Source organism: Mus musculus, chromosome 17 (assembly GCF_000001635.26).
Source record: "Mus musculus strain C57BL/6J chromosome 17, GRCm38.p6 C57BL/6J".
Lineage (NCBI taxonomy): Eukaryota > Metazoa > Chordata > Mammalia > Rodentia > Muridae > Mus > Mus musculus.
Window position 1 is genome coordinate 40,917,584 of NC_000083.6, and position 17,003 is coordinate 40,934,586.

Sequence of the window (17,003 nt, forward strand, 5' to 3'; positions counted from 1 at the left end):
AATCCAGTTTTCAAAATTTGCAGAAATTACAGCAGTGTGATCGATGAAGCTTGCTCTGGGAAAACTACCTTCTTTACAATGTTATCTCAGCTGCTGGTAAATCTTAAGTTTCAATTATTAATTTAAATGTTTAAAATTTTTTTTCGAGGACTACTCTAACAAGTTCCCACAATCTGAGCCATATAACAGAACAGAAGTTTATTATACAACAGCTCTGGAGGGTAGATACTGGGGAAGGGCTTTAGGTAGGTATACTAGTGCTCTGGGAAGGGTCCTCTGCTGTTCTAGCCTCTGGAAGTTGCTGAAAGTCTATTCCAGTTTTCAGAACTGTGTTCAGGGAGGCTCCTTGCTGAAGTGAATCATAATGAACACTAAGCCTCCCATGGAACAAAACCATTTTCCTTCAGCTGTGAAGGGTTGGATTCAGCTCTGATTTCTGATTCTGATATAAATATCATGTAACAGGAAAAAGACAAAAACAAAATAACAACAACAACAAACTATCAATGAGATCCACAATTCTTGTGTTTTCTCTCTATGTGGCACTTTAGATTTGGGGGAAATGAATCAAGATTAAGGTTTAAAACATGACTGTTTTTCTTTCCTTTATAAACAAGGCAAGTTTCTTTTGAGCCCCTGCAACCCATTGCTTGAAATGGTCACATATTAAAGGACTTCTAGTACAAATGACATATCTTTTGTTACTCAAGTTAAAATCATACCACAATACAGAGTTTGAAACTTCATAATGTTTATTTTCCTGTCAAAAATTTAAAAAGCAAAATGAAACCACACAGAAGTGTTCTTTCCTCTAAACCTAATAATTTATTCTGTCTATAAAAAGTGAATTTTTATCTTTTCTGCATCTTTCATTTTTACCTAATGGTAGACTTAATTTTTTGGGGGGATCCTATTTTCATAACATACCTTGCTGTTGAGAGATCAGTCAGAAACAGGTATTATAGCTGCGTATCCATGCAGAGCTCCTTCTGTGTAAATGGTAAACTTATACGTCAGGGCTACTTTTCTAATTAAGCCTTAGTGGAAAGGGGAGGGAGAGTGGCCACACCTAGAGAAGGGGAGGGATTTGTGTAGGGCCTGCTAAAAAATCATCTCAAATGTAGCACTATTTGCAATCCCTTTCTTTTCTACCTCATCTAGTTTTATAGTGTGAAATCCAACAAATATGAATCTTGAGTAGATAGCTCTCTACATTTTGGACATATGGCTATCTATTTAACAGACTCTTAATGGATGGAAATTACAACTGATTTCAGGCAAAGGAAGTACAATAGGAAAGTGATAGTTGAACTGACTTCTCAAGTATTGTTAAATTAGTTTCAAGAAAATAATTTTGTTGCCCTAAATTTCCAAGGCTATGAAAGTCTAAGAAAAGGACATTTGTGAAACTGAGAGTCGTTCAGAGCATCTCAGCATATAACATGTTGCACACGCCTTAGGAAACTAAGCTGCAGAAATGTGTCCGCAGCATAGGGAGAGTGCTTGCTCGAAGTAGTCACAGGGGAGGATGCTGTTTACTGTCTTAGCTGCTAAACGTAGGTAAGTTAGGAAGGACATTCTCACTGGCCCCAGGAATAATGGAGTAACCAGCAATTGAAAAACATTGATTTGAGAAATTGTTATGTAAATTACATTGTGCTAAAATGAAGAGTGTTGTATATTGGTATGTTGATACACAAACTTAAGACATGTGAGAGCAATGTATAGCTTTTTTTTTGTGGTCCTATGAGTTTATAAGTAGTTTTTCAGTAAATACTAAGAAACATAGACCTAAAAAATAAACTAACACTATTATTGTGGAACTAAAAATGTCTGTAGAGCATCTTGAAAAATTAAAGTTAGAGGTCAGGTTATTTCGTGCCTTTGAGATAGGAGTGTCTCCCTCAATGTGGACCGTATTCTGTACAAGTGCATTCAAAACAAGCTTCTACTCCTTACAAGGTTCTGTTTTGAGTAACATTAGAACTACTCAGAATGGTTGCTTCTGGCCTGAGGGAAAATAACCCAGGCCAAGTGCACTTCCCAGAAAAACTGAATTGGTTGAAGATGATTGTTCTGTCGTATGCATCTTGGAGTAAGGCAAGCCCTCAACTCCAAACTTGGAGTGTGTGTGTTGTGGGAGTGAATGTAAAATAAATGTAAAGTGGTTTTCCTCAGTAAACACATGGGATAATTCTGTACTTTACTTGTTTCCAGAGAAAAACACAGATGCATGATGCTGTAAGGGGACCCACTGATATTTAATAGTTCCTTACAACTGTAGTTCAGGAAGTTTCAAAGAATTTAAGGTTTCAACTCTGTTGTATATGTTCAAATTCTATCATGGACTATTTGTGATCTTTAGACACTTTCTGTTTCTTCAGTTATCTGCTAAATGGATGAATTGTATCATAAGGTTTAATCGCCACTGGTTTGTTATGACATTAAATATTGTTATAGGGGAGGAATGAGTTAGTATGCAGTTACACACACACACACACACAGAGCTCCCTAACATTGTTAATGTCCCAAAGACCCATTTGTCATATTTATCTCATTCGAAAACTTGCAATAATTTTAAGAACTTCCTTAGGAATGAAAATTGTTAAAATTGGCTAAGACATATTTTTTCCCTATTGGTCCATAATTTAACAATTTCATTTAAAAAATTCTAAAAAAGTATCATTGAATTTGGAAGAAATTTTTCATCTTTTTATTTCAATTTGAACTGAATCATTACTATCTTTGTACTATTGCTATAGTAATTTACAGTCCTGTAACAGAGGCTATTTCAGAGGGAAGCAAACTGGGCATGGTGGTGCATGCCCGGAATCCCAGCATTTTCTAATCAGAGCCAGTAAAACTGACAAAAGTTCCAGGTCAGCCTGGACTACAAAGGGAGGAACAAGGAAAAACACCTAAGCCAAGAAATGGCTGTGTAGTGATTTAGTAATAATGAAATGTAGGTAAGAAGGCAGCTTTGTAAGAAAAGCTCCTTTGAACGTAAACAGGGCTCACCCTGTAGCCCCACTATGACTCAACTGGGAAATTTGAATTTCTCTTTTACCCAAAGCCTAATATAATATTTCTTGGTAGTGAACGAAACATGAGAGAATTTAGACATGTTTAGAAAAGCAGCCAGTGTGAATAATCCACACACTAATTTTGACAGGTGTAAGCTGCATACTTTTGGTAAACAGAGAATGCAAAGAAATGATATCCAACCAAGTAAAATAAATCCTTTAATCGTAGGTTCTACTGCAGGTGTTTCACATAACAGAGCCTAATTATTGAAGATATGCAAACAGAGTTGGCAGGTAATAGAGAAGCTTATATAAAGAATGTAAATGGCCGACATGGAGGCTACAACTTACTTGTGTAGCATGTTCCCCAAAATGGTTATACCAAATTACTGTCCTTTGGCAGTTTACTTAACATTTATTTCCCTAGGAGTTAATTCAACACGTTTCACTTTTAAATATTCACAAACCTAACTGGTGAAAGCACTTAGTTTCTATGTCTAAGTGATCATTATAAGATTGAATATTATGCAAGCATTTCATAGCTTTTAAACCTTTCCTTTCAAGAATTAACCCATTTTCTCTTGGTATTTAATGTACACCTCTTTTGCAGTTCATTATATATTAGGGCTTTGTTTAATGACTGCTCCGTTTTCCACTCTGTTGTGGCTCAGTATTTGGCTTGGCTCTTTTACAAATCCATCAGAGCTCCATATAATTACCTGCTTTCATTACAGCATTGTCTTTGTTTGCTAAGACCAGGCAATTTCTACACTGACACCTGCTGTTCACTCACACCTTATCTACTTAGCATCTACTTGGGGACAAAGGATATTAGCTGTAGATTTACCTCAAATCATTCACAAAAAGGATGCCAAAAATAAAGCATTTAAAGAAAAGCTGTTTTTGATTACCTGTTAAGTCCTGGAGTGTAGCATAGCTCTAAGTTAAAGGCTATACTTCCAAAGCTAGGAGGTAGCAGTTCTGCCGTGGAAATGAGGTGACTATCATTCAGTTGTAATGATAAACTGATATTCTAGTTGACTTGATATTAACTATCAAGTAGATATCCTGAGGAAAACAGTATGCTAGTGTAAATGTTCTAGCTAATGATAAAAACCAATGACTTAGCATTCTATTAGTCTAAAAGAACCAAGTTTTCAGTTGCTGAGCGCAGGGTTTTAAGGCAACCTGTGGAAATCTATTACTTTTCTAAAGTCTTCCTAACCTTCCTAAGATGACCCTGCTTCTGATTCTTTGGGCTCAAGCAGCTCCAGGATTCCAAAGCCATGACCTCCCTCTACAGCAGATATCAATCCCAAGATAGTTAACCATAGGTAAACAGGAAGTTCTGTTTGGGAGATATTAGCAGCATTATGGAATTTCCTAAATAAGCTAACAAAAATTCTTTAGTACGATAGAAAATTTAGGGCTGGAGAGATGGCTCTGCTGTTAAGAGCATTGGATGCTCTTCCACAAGTCGTGAGTTCAATTCCCAGCAACTACATGGTGATTCACAACCATTTGTAATGGGATCTGATGCCCTCTTCTGGTGTGTCTGAAGACAGCAACAGTGTACTCATACATAAAATAAATAAATCTTAAAAAAATTCAACTGCAATTATAAGTAGATAACAAAATCCAAGCTAATGTACTACCCACTCCAAATCAATGTACTACTGTTGGTTAGAGATGATTTCAGACCTGCTTATGGAAATATTTCTTCACATATATAAACTTCACAAGGTTTATGAGAAGATGCTTAGCAGGAATGCAGCTTGAGTTATGAGACACCAGGCTGTCTCATAATTGACACGGCATGAGAAACTCCTAACAGTTTCTCACAAAGCGCAAGAACATTTTGGTTAGCTGTGGTTCACATTTGTGGAGCTTAGGATAGCAGCCTTTCTTTGCACTGCACAGTGTTAGGATCCTCCTGTTAAGCGAACAACCATGCTCTTGCCTGCAAGTCTCACATATTTTCATTTTTAACCCTACTCTGCAGCCCTTCCCCAGTTCTTTCTACCTTTGGCGGTGGTCACTTGTCCAATACTGGGCTTTTCCAAAAAAGTTTTCTGTTGTTTGTTTTGCTTTTATCTGATAGGATATATGTACTCAGGTTCCCTTTAAACAATCTTTAAACATACAAAGAGTATGCTTTGGTGGAGCAGAAAGTATCCAGCACCTAACAATTCTCTAGCCAAAGAACCAGCATGTTATTATCGTTAGTGCAAAAACACCTGAAAAAAATAGCAAGAATTGCATAGAGATGAGAGATTTAAGAAGGCATTTGAGATTTTTCAAATTCCACATGATTGGACAGAAAATGAAGGCTACCAGTCAAAGTAAAGAGAGAGATACTAATGTTTCTATCAAGTAGGTGCTGTACACCCACTCTTCATAGCCACAAAATGACTTCCAATAAAAAGTTCTACTCACACATCAGAAACTATTACATCATGGCATTTTTTTTTTTATTTTTAAAAATAATTCTCAGTAAACAGTTTTAGCAAATATCTACATATATATAAATTTCCTAGATTTAGCAACTGCAATGTTTATAGGACATTAGATATTAATGATAAGCCCACACAGGCTAGTTTTAAGGTAGATAACAAAGGTTAATTGTTTTGAAGAAAGATCTCCAGTTAAGTTGCACACCTTTGGGCCAGATGTGAAGCTCGCCCCGGTAATCCCAGCACTCAGGATGCTGAGGCAGGATTGCTGGGAGTTCAAGGCCAAATGGGAGAAAGAATAAGTGCTGAGCCAGCCTAGGCTACAAACAGAGTGAGAGACTATTACTAAAAGAAAAAAGAGTTTTACAATTTATCAACAATAAGTTAATATGGAACACGGCTTAAACACCAAAACAAAATCCAACTCTTTAGGAGTCAAGTTTCTTATAGGCTTCTTCAATGAATGCTGACACATTCTTCACTGGGGCTGAATCATGAAGAACATCCAAGTCCTTCAGAAGAGCATTCTGGTTTGGAATTAGTGCCAAAATTTCTTCCTGTGGGTAAGGCAGTACAATTATATTTTTAGCATTTTATGATGAAAAATGTCAAACATCTGTTATTTGCAATCTTAAGTAACTACCACCCAAGATCACTAGTCATCAACCAGTGGGCGTTCATTTACAAATAAGTCTTTCCTTGTCCCCTTTCTTGCTCTGCTGGCATATTCCAGATAATGAAAAGAGCATTTACATGACAATATCAATGAGCTCTTTGGGAGAAAGACAAATTACAAGAGTACTGATTAATAACATACCACAATGCTAGTCTATAAAGAGCTGTATAACTTTGTTAAAAGTCAAACAAGAAGGATATGCCTATAGTTATGACTATGCAAATATATAAAAGTATATAAAGGAGTATAATACAAAATTTCTTATTTCTATCAGTTCTTTACAACAATGGTGTATCTGTGTAATGGAATGTTATGTAAATACTGATAAGAATGAGTGTACATGAATGGACAGAAAAGATGTTCAAATTATATGCCCAGTAAAGACAAGTAATTTATCAAAAGTTTTATAACAGGATTAGTTTGTTTAATGAAACGGGATATGGTTTTATCTCTCTCTCTCTGTCTCTCTCTCTCTCTCTCTCTGTATTTGTGTGTGTGTGTGTATAATATAGCCTGGCAATAGTCAGTATGGTCAATTAACTATGGTACTTACTTGAAGTATGGGTGCTTTAAGACTTTTCTGAGAAAGTTCTGGAAGAGCAAGTACTTTATTGCTATCTATGTGAAATACCTAAACAGAAACAGAAAGCTAGGGATTATTTCAAAAGGCTGGTTTTGTTCACCTTGCAAAACTCAAGTTATCTTAGTAACATTTTAGCATTAAAAATTATATTTAAATAGTAGCAATATGCTTTTCAACCATTACCTGTTTCACCTCCTGTTCCTCTTCTTCTACTTCACTTGTCAAAATTTGAATTTTATTCTTTAGGCTTTGAATACTCTCAGTCATTGACTCTGTGGTCTCTACTATTTTGTCTATTTCTTCCTAAAGCAAAAAGAAAAGTTAATATTTTAAAGTAAATGTATGATAAATGAAACCCTAGGAGATTATACATATGATACTTCTTATTTTAAAACACTCTGCAAGAAATTGTTAACTTTATTTTTGCTCATCTTTCAAAAAGAGACCCTCAAGAAAGCTGCTTGGCCAATATAACCCTGAGTTATTAGGAAGGATTAAGGAGCTAACTCTGCCCATCAAAACCCTAACACAGAAGCTAACAAGCAATGGAGGCTCTGCAGAACCCTTTGTATGAGCTGCACAGCCCAAGGACTCCAGGCAACAGCATCTGTTAAGTAACAGGTGCTTTCAAGTGCAAGAAACAAATGAAAATATTTTTAATTTTAGTTAGGAACATTTGAATGCCTGCTCTTTTAATATGCCAAAAGAATGGAATGCTAGGCACTGGAATTAATATTATTAAAATTAATTATTAAAACACTGTAAACTATTTTTCTAATTTAAAGAAATATATTAATTTATAAAAAAGACAATACGGAAAATTAATGAGTCAAATATCACAGTAACAGGAATATGCTGATTGCAGGCCAAGTACAGTATAAATCAGCTTCTGGGTCATTAAAGATGCACTATTTTAAAGTATATCCTAGACATCATAACATTGCACTTGTAAATATTTCAATGTACAACTCTAAAGGACCTAACAAATATGTAAGATCAGTATAACACATTAGTTAAAGTCTTAGTAAAGTCTGTAATATTGACCATTTCCACTGTTTGACTTCCTTGTACACAGGAACCACTTTATTCTTTGAGTCAGACTCCATGTTGGTTATGACTGATTTATTTTTCCTTTAAATACTTTTGGTTCAATTCTTTATGTCACTGAAATTGCTAGGTAGAAGGAAGTAGGCTGTTTTTCATGAACGTCCCAGAGCTTGAATTCTGTAAACTACATTCTATGGTGAAGTTAACATGTTTCTTAGCACCACACTGCTATGAACTGGCTGTTGGATTTACAAAGTACAGATTAAGACAATTATAAAGTAAACCATGTGTTGCGTCCCACTCGACCGGCAAGAAAGACTCAACCACCGGTTCTTCTGCAGCAAAAAGCTTTATTGCTTCTTCAGGAGGGAAGACCCCGACCCCGGAAAATGGCGTTGCTTATATAGCCCTCAGCCATGGTGTTTCAGCACCTGATGTGGCGTGTCAGCTCCTGATTCGTTGCTCGCCCATCACCCCATTACTACACCCCGAGATGGGCAGTGCCTAGGTGTGAGTTCACTCTCGTACCTGCGTACAAGGCTTGTTTACTAGTTAGGCACAGCGGAGGCCAGCGCCATCTTATAATGGCGATTGCTAGCGGCACTGCTCTCCACAACCATGCATACCAGTTTATTATTGGTAGCCTAACAGATTAAAAGAAAATGACATGCAATAATTTATCCTGAAGGGCAAAAGCACAAAATGAAGGCTTGGCTATGATCCCTCTAAACTATAAGTATTCCTCGATGACATCCTTGGCTTAGGATTCTTTGCCATAGCCCTTAACCACTACACAACTGCAAACAACCAGTTCCTGTGGCTTCTGATCTCAATCAATTTGACAGAGGCCTACCCCATTCCCCTAGTTTCTTGTCATCAACCTTAACCCGGTTGATTTGGTTCTCAGCAGAAAGTGCCTCCACCAGCTTGACATACATGGGCTCACTACAGCTGGATGCAAGCAGAGAGACTGATTTTTGTGCTTTGGCAGCTTCACATATACCACGTGCTTGGCCATCACGGGTGTGGGCAGTCCTCAGCAGCTCTTGTAGAACAGTGTTGATGTCCATTAAACCTTTAGCATGTATGCCTTCCTTGGCCATGGCTGTGGAATATGAGTGAAGGCGAATGTTGCATGCACCCGAGCCTCTGCCTCTGTGTAACTAGGCAGAGGCAGGGGAAAAGCAGTTGTTGTTTTCTTGCTTTTTAAAGAGAGAGACACTGAGAGAATATAAAGTTGGGTGGGAGTAAGAAAGGATCTGGGAGAAACTGTGGGGTGAACGACATGATCAGAACATATGAAAAAATGTTTTAAAATTTCTTTTATAAAAATGGCACTGTTAGGGCCGGGCGTGGTGGCGCACGCCTTTAATCCCAGCCAGCACTCGGGAGGCAGAGGCAGGCAGATTTCTGAGTTCGAGGCCAGCCTGGTCTACAAAGTGAGTTCCAGGACAGCCAGGGCTATACAGAGAAACCCTGTCTCGAAAAACCAAACCAAACCAAACCAAACCAAACCAAACCAAACCAAACCAAACCAAACCAAACCAAACCAAAACGGCACTGTTACTTGACCAGGGATAAGTCATTAACACTTCAAATTGAGAGGCTTAACGTTCAAGTGACAGCTTTGCTTTTCTTACAAAAGATACAAAAATCAACAAAAACTCTAATCCAAAATTTGAGTTTAATGCTAGACCACTAATGCTATGATGCTTTTCTCCTTGTTCCCTCTCCCTGGGTCTCTAATTACAGAGGCCCTTTTGAATGGCATACCTGCAGTGAAGCCAGGCTCTCTTCATTTGCTCTTTCCTGTGCCTTTTCCATTTTCAGCATTTTTGACACATCCTTTAAATAGTTCAACTTTCTTGGAGGGACTTTCAGTGTTGCACATTGTTGTAGTAGTCTTAAAAATATAACATGTTTATTTTCATGAAGAATACCATTTTCTTTAAAAGTTTCATTTTTTTCACACTTAAGGGCTACAACATTCTTTTATTTTTTTTCCTCACAGCAGCTAATGGCATTCCTTTCCAAAACATTTCTGATAAAACATCACCTAACTTTTTAATACATTAACAGGACCAAGGGCCTCTTCTCCCATTGATGTCCAACAAGGCCATCCTCTGCTACATATGCAGCTGAAGCCATGAGTCTCTCTATGTGTACTCCTTGGTTGGTGGTTTAGTCCCTGGGAGCTCTGGAGGGCCTGGTTAGAGGGCAGGGAGGAGTGGGTGGGTGGGAGAACACCCTCATAGAACAGGGGTGGGGGGAACCGGAAAAGGGGATAACATTTGAAATCTAAATAAAGAAAATATCCAATAAAAAATTTAAAAAAATACATTAACAATTATCTCAAATCATGGAATGCTAAGGCTACTTTACTAGAACACTTTTTAGTTTACACATTTTATAATATCAGAATTTCCTAATATTGTTTAAATGCATTTTCTATACTATAGAATGTGAGTCTGACAGTTTAATATGGAATGTTGGATAAAAGAAAGTACTCTAGAAATTTTGAGTCTGACCCTACACCCCACCTTTCACTCTAAAGGACGCAGCCAATAAAGGTTAATCTAAAGGTTTCGAAGATCACTTAGTTTTAAAGCTAGGGCAGATAAGAAGAGGTCTACAGGCTTTGCTGCAGAGTAGTATGACATGGATTTTATTCTATATCCCAAATGAAGTCTTCTCTGTGCGAGTCCCTATCTCCAGCAGACAGCAAAATAATGTTCTCAAACTTGAGTCTTCAAATTTATGAGAAATGAAGAATAAAATCACTGTAGAGATTCTGCCACAATAACTGTAGTTTGTCTAAAAATTCTATTGTAAGGTGAACATCCTCCCAAGCCTAACACATAAAATGTTCCAAAATTTTAACCCTTTATTGATGCCAAACTCATGGAATCTTCCCTAGCTAGTGGAATTTCAAACTAGTGGAAAATTCACTATCAAAGACACTGAATTATAGGGCTGGTAAGATGGCTCAGTGGGTAAAGACTCTAGATCCTCAGCATGCAGACCTGATGACCTGTGTTCAATCCCTGAACACAAGGTAGAAGAGAATAATTCTTCTACAGTGTAATTTACTTTCAATGCATGCCATAGCTTATGTGTGAGTGTACACACACATATACAAATAAATATGAAGTTTTAAAGAAATATTGCATGACATTAATTTGAGACAAGTAACAAGATAAATAAATGAATTTTGTGTTCAGAATTGAGCTAAAAGATTGGTCTGCCGGGCAGGCACCTTTTGTCTGTTCATGGGGATAGGAACATGACTTAGTTCCTATCAATAATGCAGTAAATCAGCCCAAGCACAGGAACATTTTCTCATTCAGGCCCCAGTCAGAGACCATGGATTAAAGCTAGACTTCAGCAATAATACAAACAGCAGAAAGTCTACAAACTCATGGAGCCAGAACAACTCTCTACTCAATGATCACCATGTCAGGGAAGAAATAAAGAAATTAAAAACTTTCTAGAATTTAATGAGAATGAAGGCACAACATACACAAACTTATGGGACACAATGAAAGAAGTGCTAAGAGAAAAGTTAACAGCACTAAGAACTTTCACAAAGAAATTGGAGAGTTCTCATACTAGCAACTGAACAGAACTCCAACAAAACAAAACCAAACCAAGCACACCCAAGAGAAGCAGATGGGAGGAAATCAAACTCAGGGCTGAAATCAATAAATTAGAAACAAAGAGAACAATACAAAGAATAAACTAAACTAAGAGCTGGTTCTCTGAGAAAATCAACAAGATAGATCAAACTTGTTGCTTGTGTAAATAACTGAGCAATAAAATACGGACTTGTATGGACAAGACAGAACCTCAACTGAGACAACACCCCGCACCAGATTGGCCTGTGATGTGCTTTCTTGACTGACGATTGATGTAGGAGGGCCCAGGTCATTGTGGGTAGTACCACGGCTGGGATGGTGGTCTTGGGTGCTGTAAGAAAGTAGACTGAACATGGCACAAGGAGGAAATGAATAAGCAGTGTTCCTCCATGGCTTCTACTCTCGTTTCAGCCTCTACGTTTCTGCTCTGGCTTCCCTCACTGATCAACTATAGGCTGTAAGATGAAATAAACCATGTCCTTTCCAAGTCGCCTATGTTTTACCAAAGCATAGGAAAATTTAATTGAGACAGAGGCGAAGGAAAACAGTAGGGTTAACAACAGCAGTGGACAACAAGACAAAGTGAGAGCTGTGAATGCTTCCTTTAAGTTGTTAAAATGTAAAGGAGTTGATGTCATCAAGTATTTTTTTAAATTAGGTATTTTCCTCATTTATATTTCCAATGCTATCCCAAAAGTCCCCCATACCCACCCCCCACTCCCCTACTCACCCACTCCCCCTTTTTGGCCCTGGCTTTCCCCTGTATTGGGGCATATCATCAAGTATTTTTAAATACTGACACAAAACACAGACCGCTAAAGTACGAAAATAAAAGTTATATGAGGAACATATTCTTTTGTATACATTCTCTAAAACTTAATAAATATGTAATTCCAAATATCATTTCCTTTAGAAAGTAATGAAAGGCATATTCTATAGAAATCTATTTTAGAACACAGGTGGAAGTCACTTTTAAAATAATTAAAATCTAATCATTTCCAATTATGGGTTACCTTTTCTTCAACTGGTTGAGATGACACTGAATTTCTTCTTTTCTTTTTATGTTGAATAAAATTCCACTGGGGAACAAAAAGATTGAGGAAATATTACTTTGAAGCATAACACAATCTGTATTTCAAAAATTTTTCAAGTGTTCATACTCAGCAGAATCATTCACCTATTCCTTTATACTAGATTTATTATTACTATTATTATTATTAATTTTTACATCCATCCTCTCTTCCCAGACTCTTCTCCCCACCTGCACATCCCTATCCACTCCTCTGTTTCTCTTCAGAAAAGGGCAGCCCTACCACAGATATTAACCAGCCATGGCATATCAAGTTGCAGTAACACTAGACACCTCTTTACCCAGTAAAGGTGGACAAGGCCACCCAATAGGAGGAAAAGGTCCCCAAGGCAGGCAACAGTCAGAGATACCCCTGTTCCCACTGTTAGGAGTCACACAGGACCAAACTACACAACTGCAACATATGTGCAGAGGGCCTACGTCCATCCCATTCAGGCTCCCTGGTTGGCAGTTCAGTGTCTGTGAGCCCCTATGAGCCCAGCTTAATTGATTCTGTGGGTTTACTAGATACATTATTGAACAACATAACTTACCTTTAATTGAAATTCATGATATTAAAATTTTTAGTATTGTATTTAGTATTATATATCTATGTTTTTATTGCTCCTGGTATATATTAAAACAAAATAGTGGGTTTCATTGACCCCCACACACTCACACATACAACATGGTAATCTCATCACATTTTTATTCTATTATCTACAAAACACTTTAAACAGAACAATGGAAATTTCTTTGAATCATATTGCATCATAAGAATTCATATACCCAACATCTCTGGTGCAGTTGAATTCTCTCATGGTGGAGTTCTCTGTTTGTGTTTTATATAACATGGTAGTTTTCACAGAAAGTGTAAATCATGAACATACCTTGGGAAGAATCAATATTAACGGAACAATTTAAAAGTTTTAGACTACAACCCACACAGACTTGATTTTTACTACTTCACTGATAGAATCCCAAGTTTCTACAATGTAGAAAATCTTTGTGTGTGTGTGTGTGTGTGTGTGTGTGTGTGTGTGTGTGTGTGTGTAATGGTGATCATGAATCAATGAATATCTTTTCTGAAGTTGAAGAACACTCTATTGCCTTAAAATACTGTCATGGTATGCCAATCATGAATGAATATCTTTTCTGAAATGGAAGAATACTTCCTTAAAATAGTCATGGTATAAATTTGGTATGTCTGCCCTTGGCATATGTGTGGAATGTACGGTCTTCACTTTGGAAATTCTAGGAGTTAGTAACTGGCTGGGTGATACACAGGGGACTAGGGTATGCTTTTAAGTGACACCTGGTCCCTGGTGCCAGTCTTGTGTTTTGCTTCCTGAAAAGCATTGCTCCCACTGCCATGATGTTCTGCCTCCCAAGGGCTCAGAGTCACTGGACTTGGTTCAAAGCTGCTGAGCCTGTAAGACTAACAATCTCTCTGTTATGTTAGGCATGCTGCCACTTCCTGAAGAAAGTAACTCAGATAGGAAGTAATATTGAGACAGCTGTATATAGTAAATACCTGAGTCAAGAGCTGAAAAACACAAAGAAAAACTTTCTAAACTCACAGAATGACTGACTCCATCATACTTTGCAAATACTCTTCAGTATCCTTTGGAAGAGGTTGCCAGGTTGTTCTCTTGCTGGATGATATTTTTACCCGTTTTAGATGAACATACGTTGCTTGTCCTGTTACTGGTAATACAAGAGAGTCTAATCAATCTAGAAGTTTTGCAGTTTCACTTAAAAATAACTTTAACATAAAGAACAGTAGTGGCATTATGAAGCTAAGGCATTCTACTCTTTAGCTCATATCTTACTGCAGCTATAACATGTCAGTTACTGAAGATGCATCTGCTCTATTTGGCAATACCTGACATACTATCAACTGATACTGCAACACAAATACTTTTCAATAGAGAATCAACTTATTATTATTATTAAAACTTGCTTCTGAAAAGTGACTTTATTTCTTAAAGACTTTCAACAAAAATACTGGAAAACTACTTCTACCAAACATTGGAAATGAAAGAACAAGCAAGAAATAAACACTGACAGGTATATCTTTAGATCAGAGATGAGTAGCTCATAGAGAGGAACAGAGATTCCTTTTCTACTTATCAATATAGCAGGTAACCCTCAACAGTGTTTTCTGGAAGAACTAGACAATGAACTATTCCACGTACAAGGGATAAGCAATAATATACAGTATTGGCTTCACAAAGATTAGGTAAAGAAAAAGGGAATGCTATGCAAATTATAGGAGTGCAGAAATTACGAAGTAAACGTATGGCACCCTAGGAAATAGAAAATCAGAACAGTATTTGCACCAATGTGTAAGGAATCATCTTACAAAGAAGAGATGTTTAAGGAAATGGTATTTCCAACTAATTACCTTTGAAATGCTTAAGCTAGTGATTACAGTGATTACAAACTATCTGTACAGTAGTGGCAGAACCAAAATCCGTGGTGTCTTAGAGAGGAAGAAGTAGGTTTGTCTTTATATCAAAGATGAGTAGTTCAGAATGAGGGATAATAATTTGTCTCCTAGTTCCTTTCGATGTGACAGGCAAACCTCTATATATTTGCTGTTAGAATTAATATTGAGGATGTGACTGTTTATGCTCACCTTTTACCATTTCTGAACTCAAAACCAAGATACTGAAACATTTTTCATGAAAAGCAGTAGAAGACACTTTAATACAGAACAATACCTTTAGAGGACAGATGCTTTGCATGACTTCTGTTTCTTTTTGCTGTGTTTCCAACCTAGAGTCATACAAACAAACAACAGATAAAAAGATGGTTTTGCAACACATACTCCATGTATACAAATACTATACCTTCCAGGAGGTAGAAAAAAGTATTGTAGATATGATAAACAAAGAATGCACTAAAGTTTGTGATATGAATTACAATGTGTAGTAAAACTGACTTTTAGCCCTTTGAAGGGAAATAGATATTTCTAATTAAAGAGATCTGAAAGAAAGAGATCTTACCTCATTCTCTGGCAAATCCGCTTCCTTATTGGCTCTTTGTTTCAAACTTCTTTTCACCTGTTGAGGTTTTTTCCTAGAAGCACGTGCTTTACCAGACATTTTCATCTAAACAGTATAATCACAACGATACATAGTCTGCAAAGGTGAAAAATATAATTATAATATAAATATAATTTTTGTTGAAAAGAGTACATAAATTTTTAAAAAATTTATTCTTCTCTCATGCAATACATCTGACCATAGTTTCCTCTCCCACTCCTCAAGTCATGGGTCCCTTTTCTTTCCCCAAACCACTGCTTCTGCGTTTCCTTTCATAAAACAACAGGGCTCCCAGCGACATCAACCAAACATGAGGTAATAAGATGTAATCAGACTAGGCACAAACCATCATATCAAGGCTGGATAATGCAACCCAGAAATGAGGAAAAGGGTCTTCCAAGAGATGGCAAAAGAGCAGGAGATTCTCCTACTCCAACCTTTAGGAATCCCCCCAAAACACCAAGCTAAACAACATATATGGCAGGATGTAATACAGAAAACGCCTACATTGAATCATGAGACAGACATTGTAAGTATCGAAACCAGGGTCATGATTTCTACCTGTTGGGACCACTCAACTTGTGTTAATTTAAAAAAAAAAAAAGAAAGAAAGAAAGAAAGAAAAGAAAAGAAAAATTAAGATAGAAGATAAAAATTCCTTACTGTTCCCAGATCCACAGGAAATCATAGCTTAACAGTGGGTTGGTAGACACCGCTATGACTACAATTATTATGTATGAGATATACTAAATGCAATCAAATGACTTGTGGGCAGCTGTGGGGATATCTTTGGATTAATTAGCCAAGACGAAGAGAAATAAAGTGCTTAAATGAAACCAGCGTAAAGTCGGACGGCGTGACAGCTCAAAGAACATTTTTTTTTTTTTCTTTATGAATCAGCCCGTTCAGACTAGATCGAATCCTTATGGGAGGAGTGGAAAAAGGCGCTCCGCTTCGGTTTGCTTGTTGTTTTCTTGGCCGGTTTACTGAAACTAGTTTAAACCGACTTATCTCAACTTAAGCTGTTCATCTGCGAACCACTAACGAGAGTGAACTTGGGCTACTCTGTCCGTCGCTCCAGGACGAGGTACAGAGATTCAGGAACCAAGACCGGGAGGGTCAGGGGGACTAGAGAGGGAAGATCAATATTTTCACTCCACTCTGGGGTTATCTCAAACAGTTGCCCTAAATGGCAGAGACCTATTCAGACATTAGACATTGCCCCTTAAAAACAAAACAAAACAAAACAAAACGGAGTTTTACCACAAACGCGTGAGGCTCAAATTATCCCCTGGATCTGTCAGCCGCTTTATCGCTTCCTCGACTCTTCACAGTTGCTTCACGGATTCAAAAGGCGCGCTTCTGACTTAATCCGCCCAAACAACCGGAAAAGACGGAGAACTTCCAGGATCTGGGAACCGGAAGCGTCAGTGAGGAACGCAAACACACTTGTGTAGAGAAGGCCGG

General features: G+C 37.4%; 2 protein-coding genes across 2 annotated transcripts in view; both read right to left on the reverse strand.

Moving 5' to 3' along the window:
* Positions 1-5,465, reverse strand: part of Glyatl3 (glycine-N-acyltransferase-like 3) — an 18,322-nt gene extending 12,857 nt beyond the window's left edge. The window contains exon 1 of the mRNA XM_006524587.3: positions 928-5,465. The gene's annotated coding sequence lies outside the window, so the exon portion shown is untranslated. The remainder of the gene's footprint in view (positions 1-927) is intronic.
* Positions 3,226-16,991, reverse strand: Cenpq (centromere protein Q). Its single transcript, NM_031863.4, has 9 exons — positions 16,800-16,991; positions 15,498-15,632; positions 15,213-15,267; positions 14,067-14,193; positions 12,431-12,496; positions 9,556-9,685; positions 6,919-7,038; positions 6,706-6,783; positions 3,226-6,033 (listed from the first exon to the last, which is right to left on the reverse strand). Exons 2-9 carry the CDS (start codon positions 15,594-15,596, stop codon positions 5,905-5,907), a joined length of 804 nt encoding a protein of 267 aa, NP_114069.2. The 5' UTR covers positions 15,597-15,632; positions 16,800-16,991; the 3' UTR covers positions 3,226-5,904.
* Positions 16,992-17,003: the final 12 nt, after the last annotated feature.

What these genes read in the sequence shown, in the direction of transcription:
- Cenpq (NM_031863.4), bottom strand. Translation starts at nt 15,596, where the DNA reads ATGTCTGGTAAAGCACGTGCTTCTAGGAAAAAACCTCAACAGGTGAAA. An exon ending in CGGATTTGCCAGAGAATGAG is followed by an intron (nt 15,268 to 15,497) that starts GTAAGATCTCTT and finishes GTATGACTCTAG; the next exon opens with GTTGGAAACACAGCAAAAAG. An exon ending in CTCAACCAGTTGAAGAAAAG is followed by an intron (nt 9,686 to 12,430) that starts GTAACCCATAAT and finishes TATATTTTTAAG; the next exon opens with ACTACTACAACAATGTGCAA.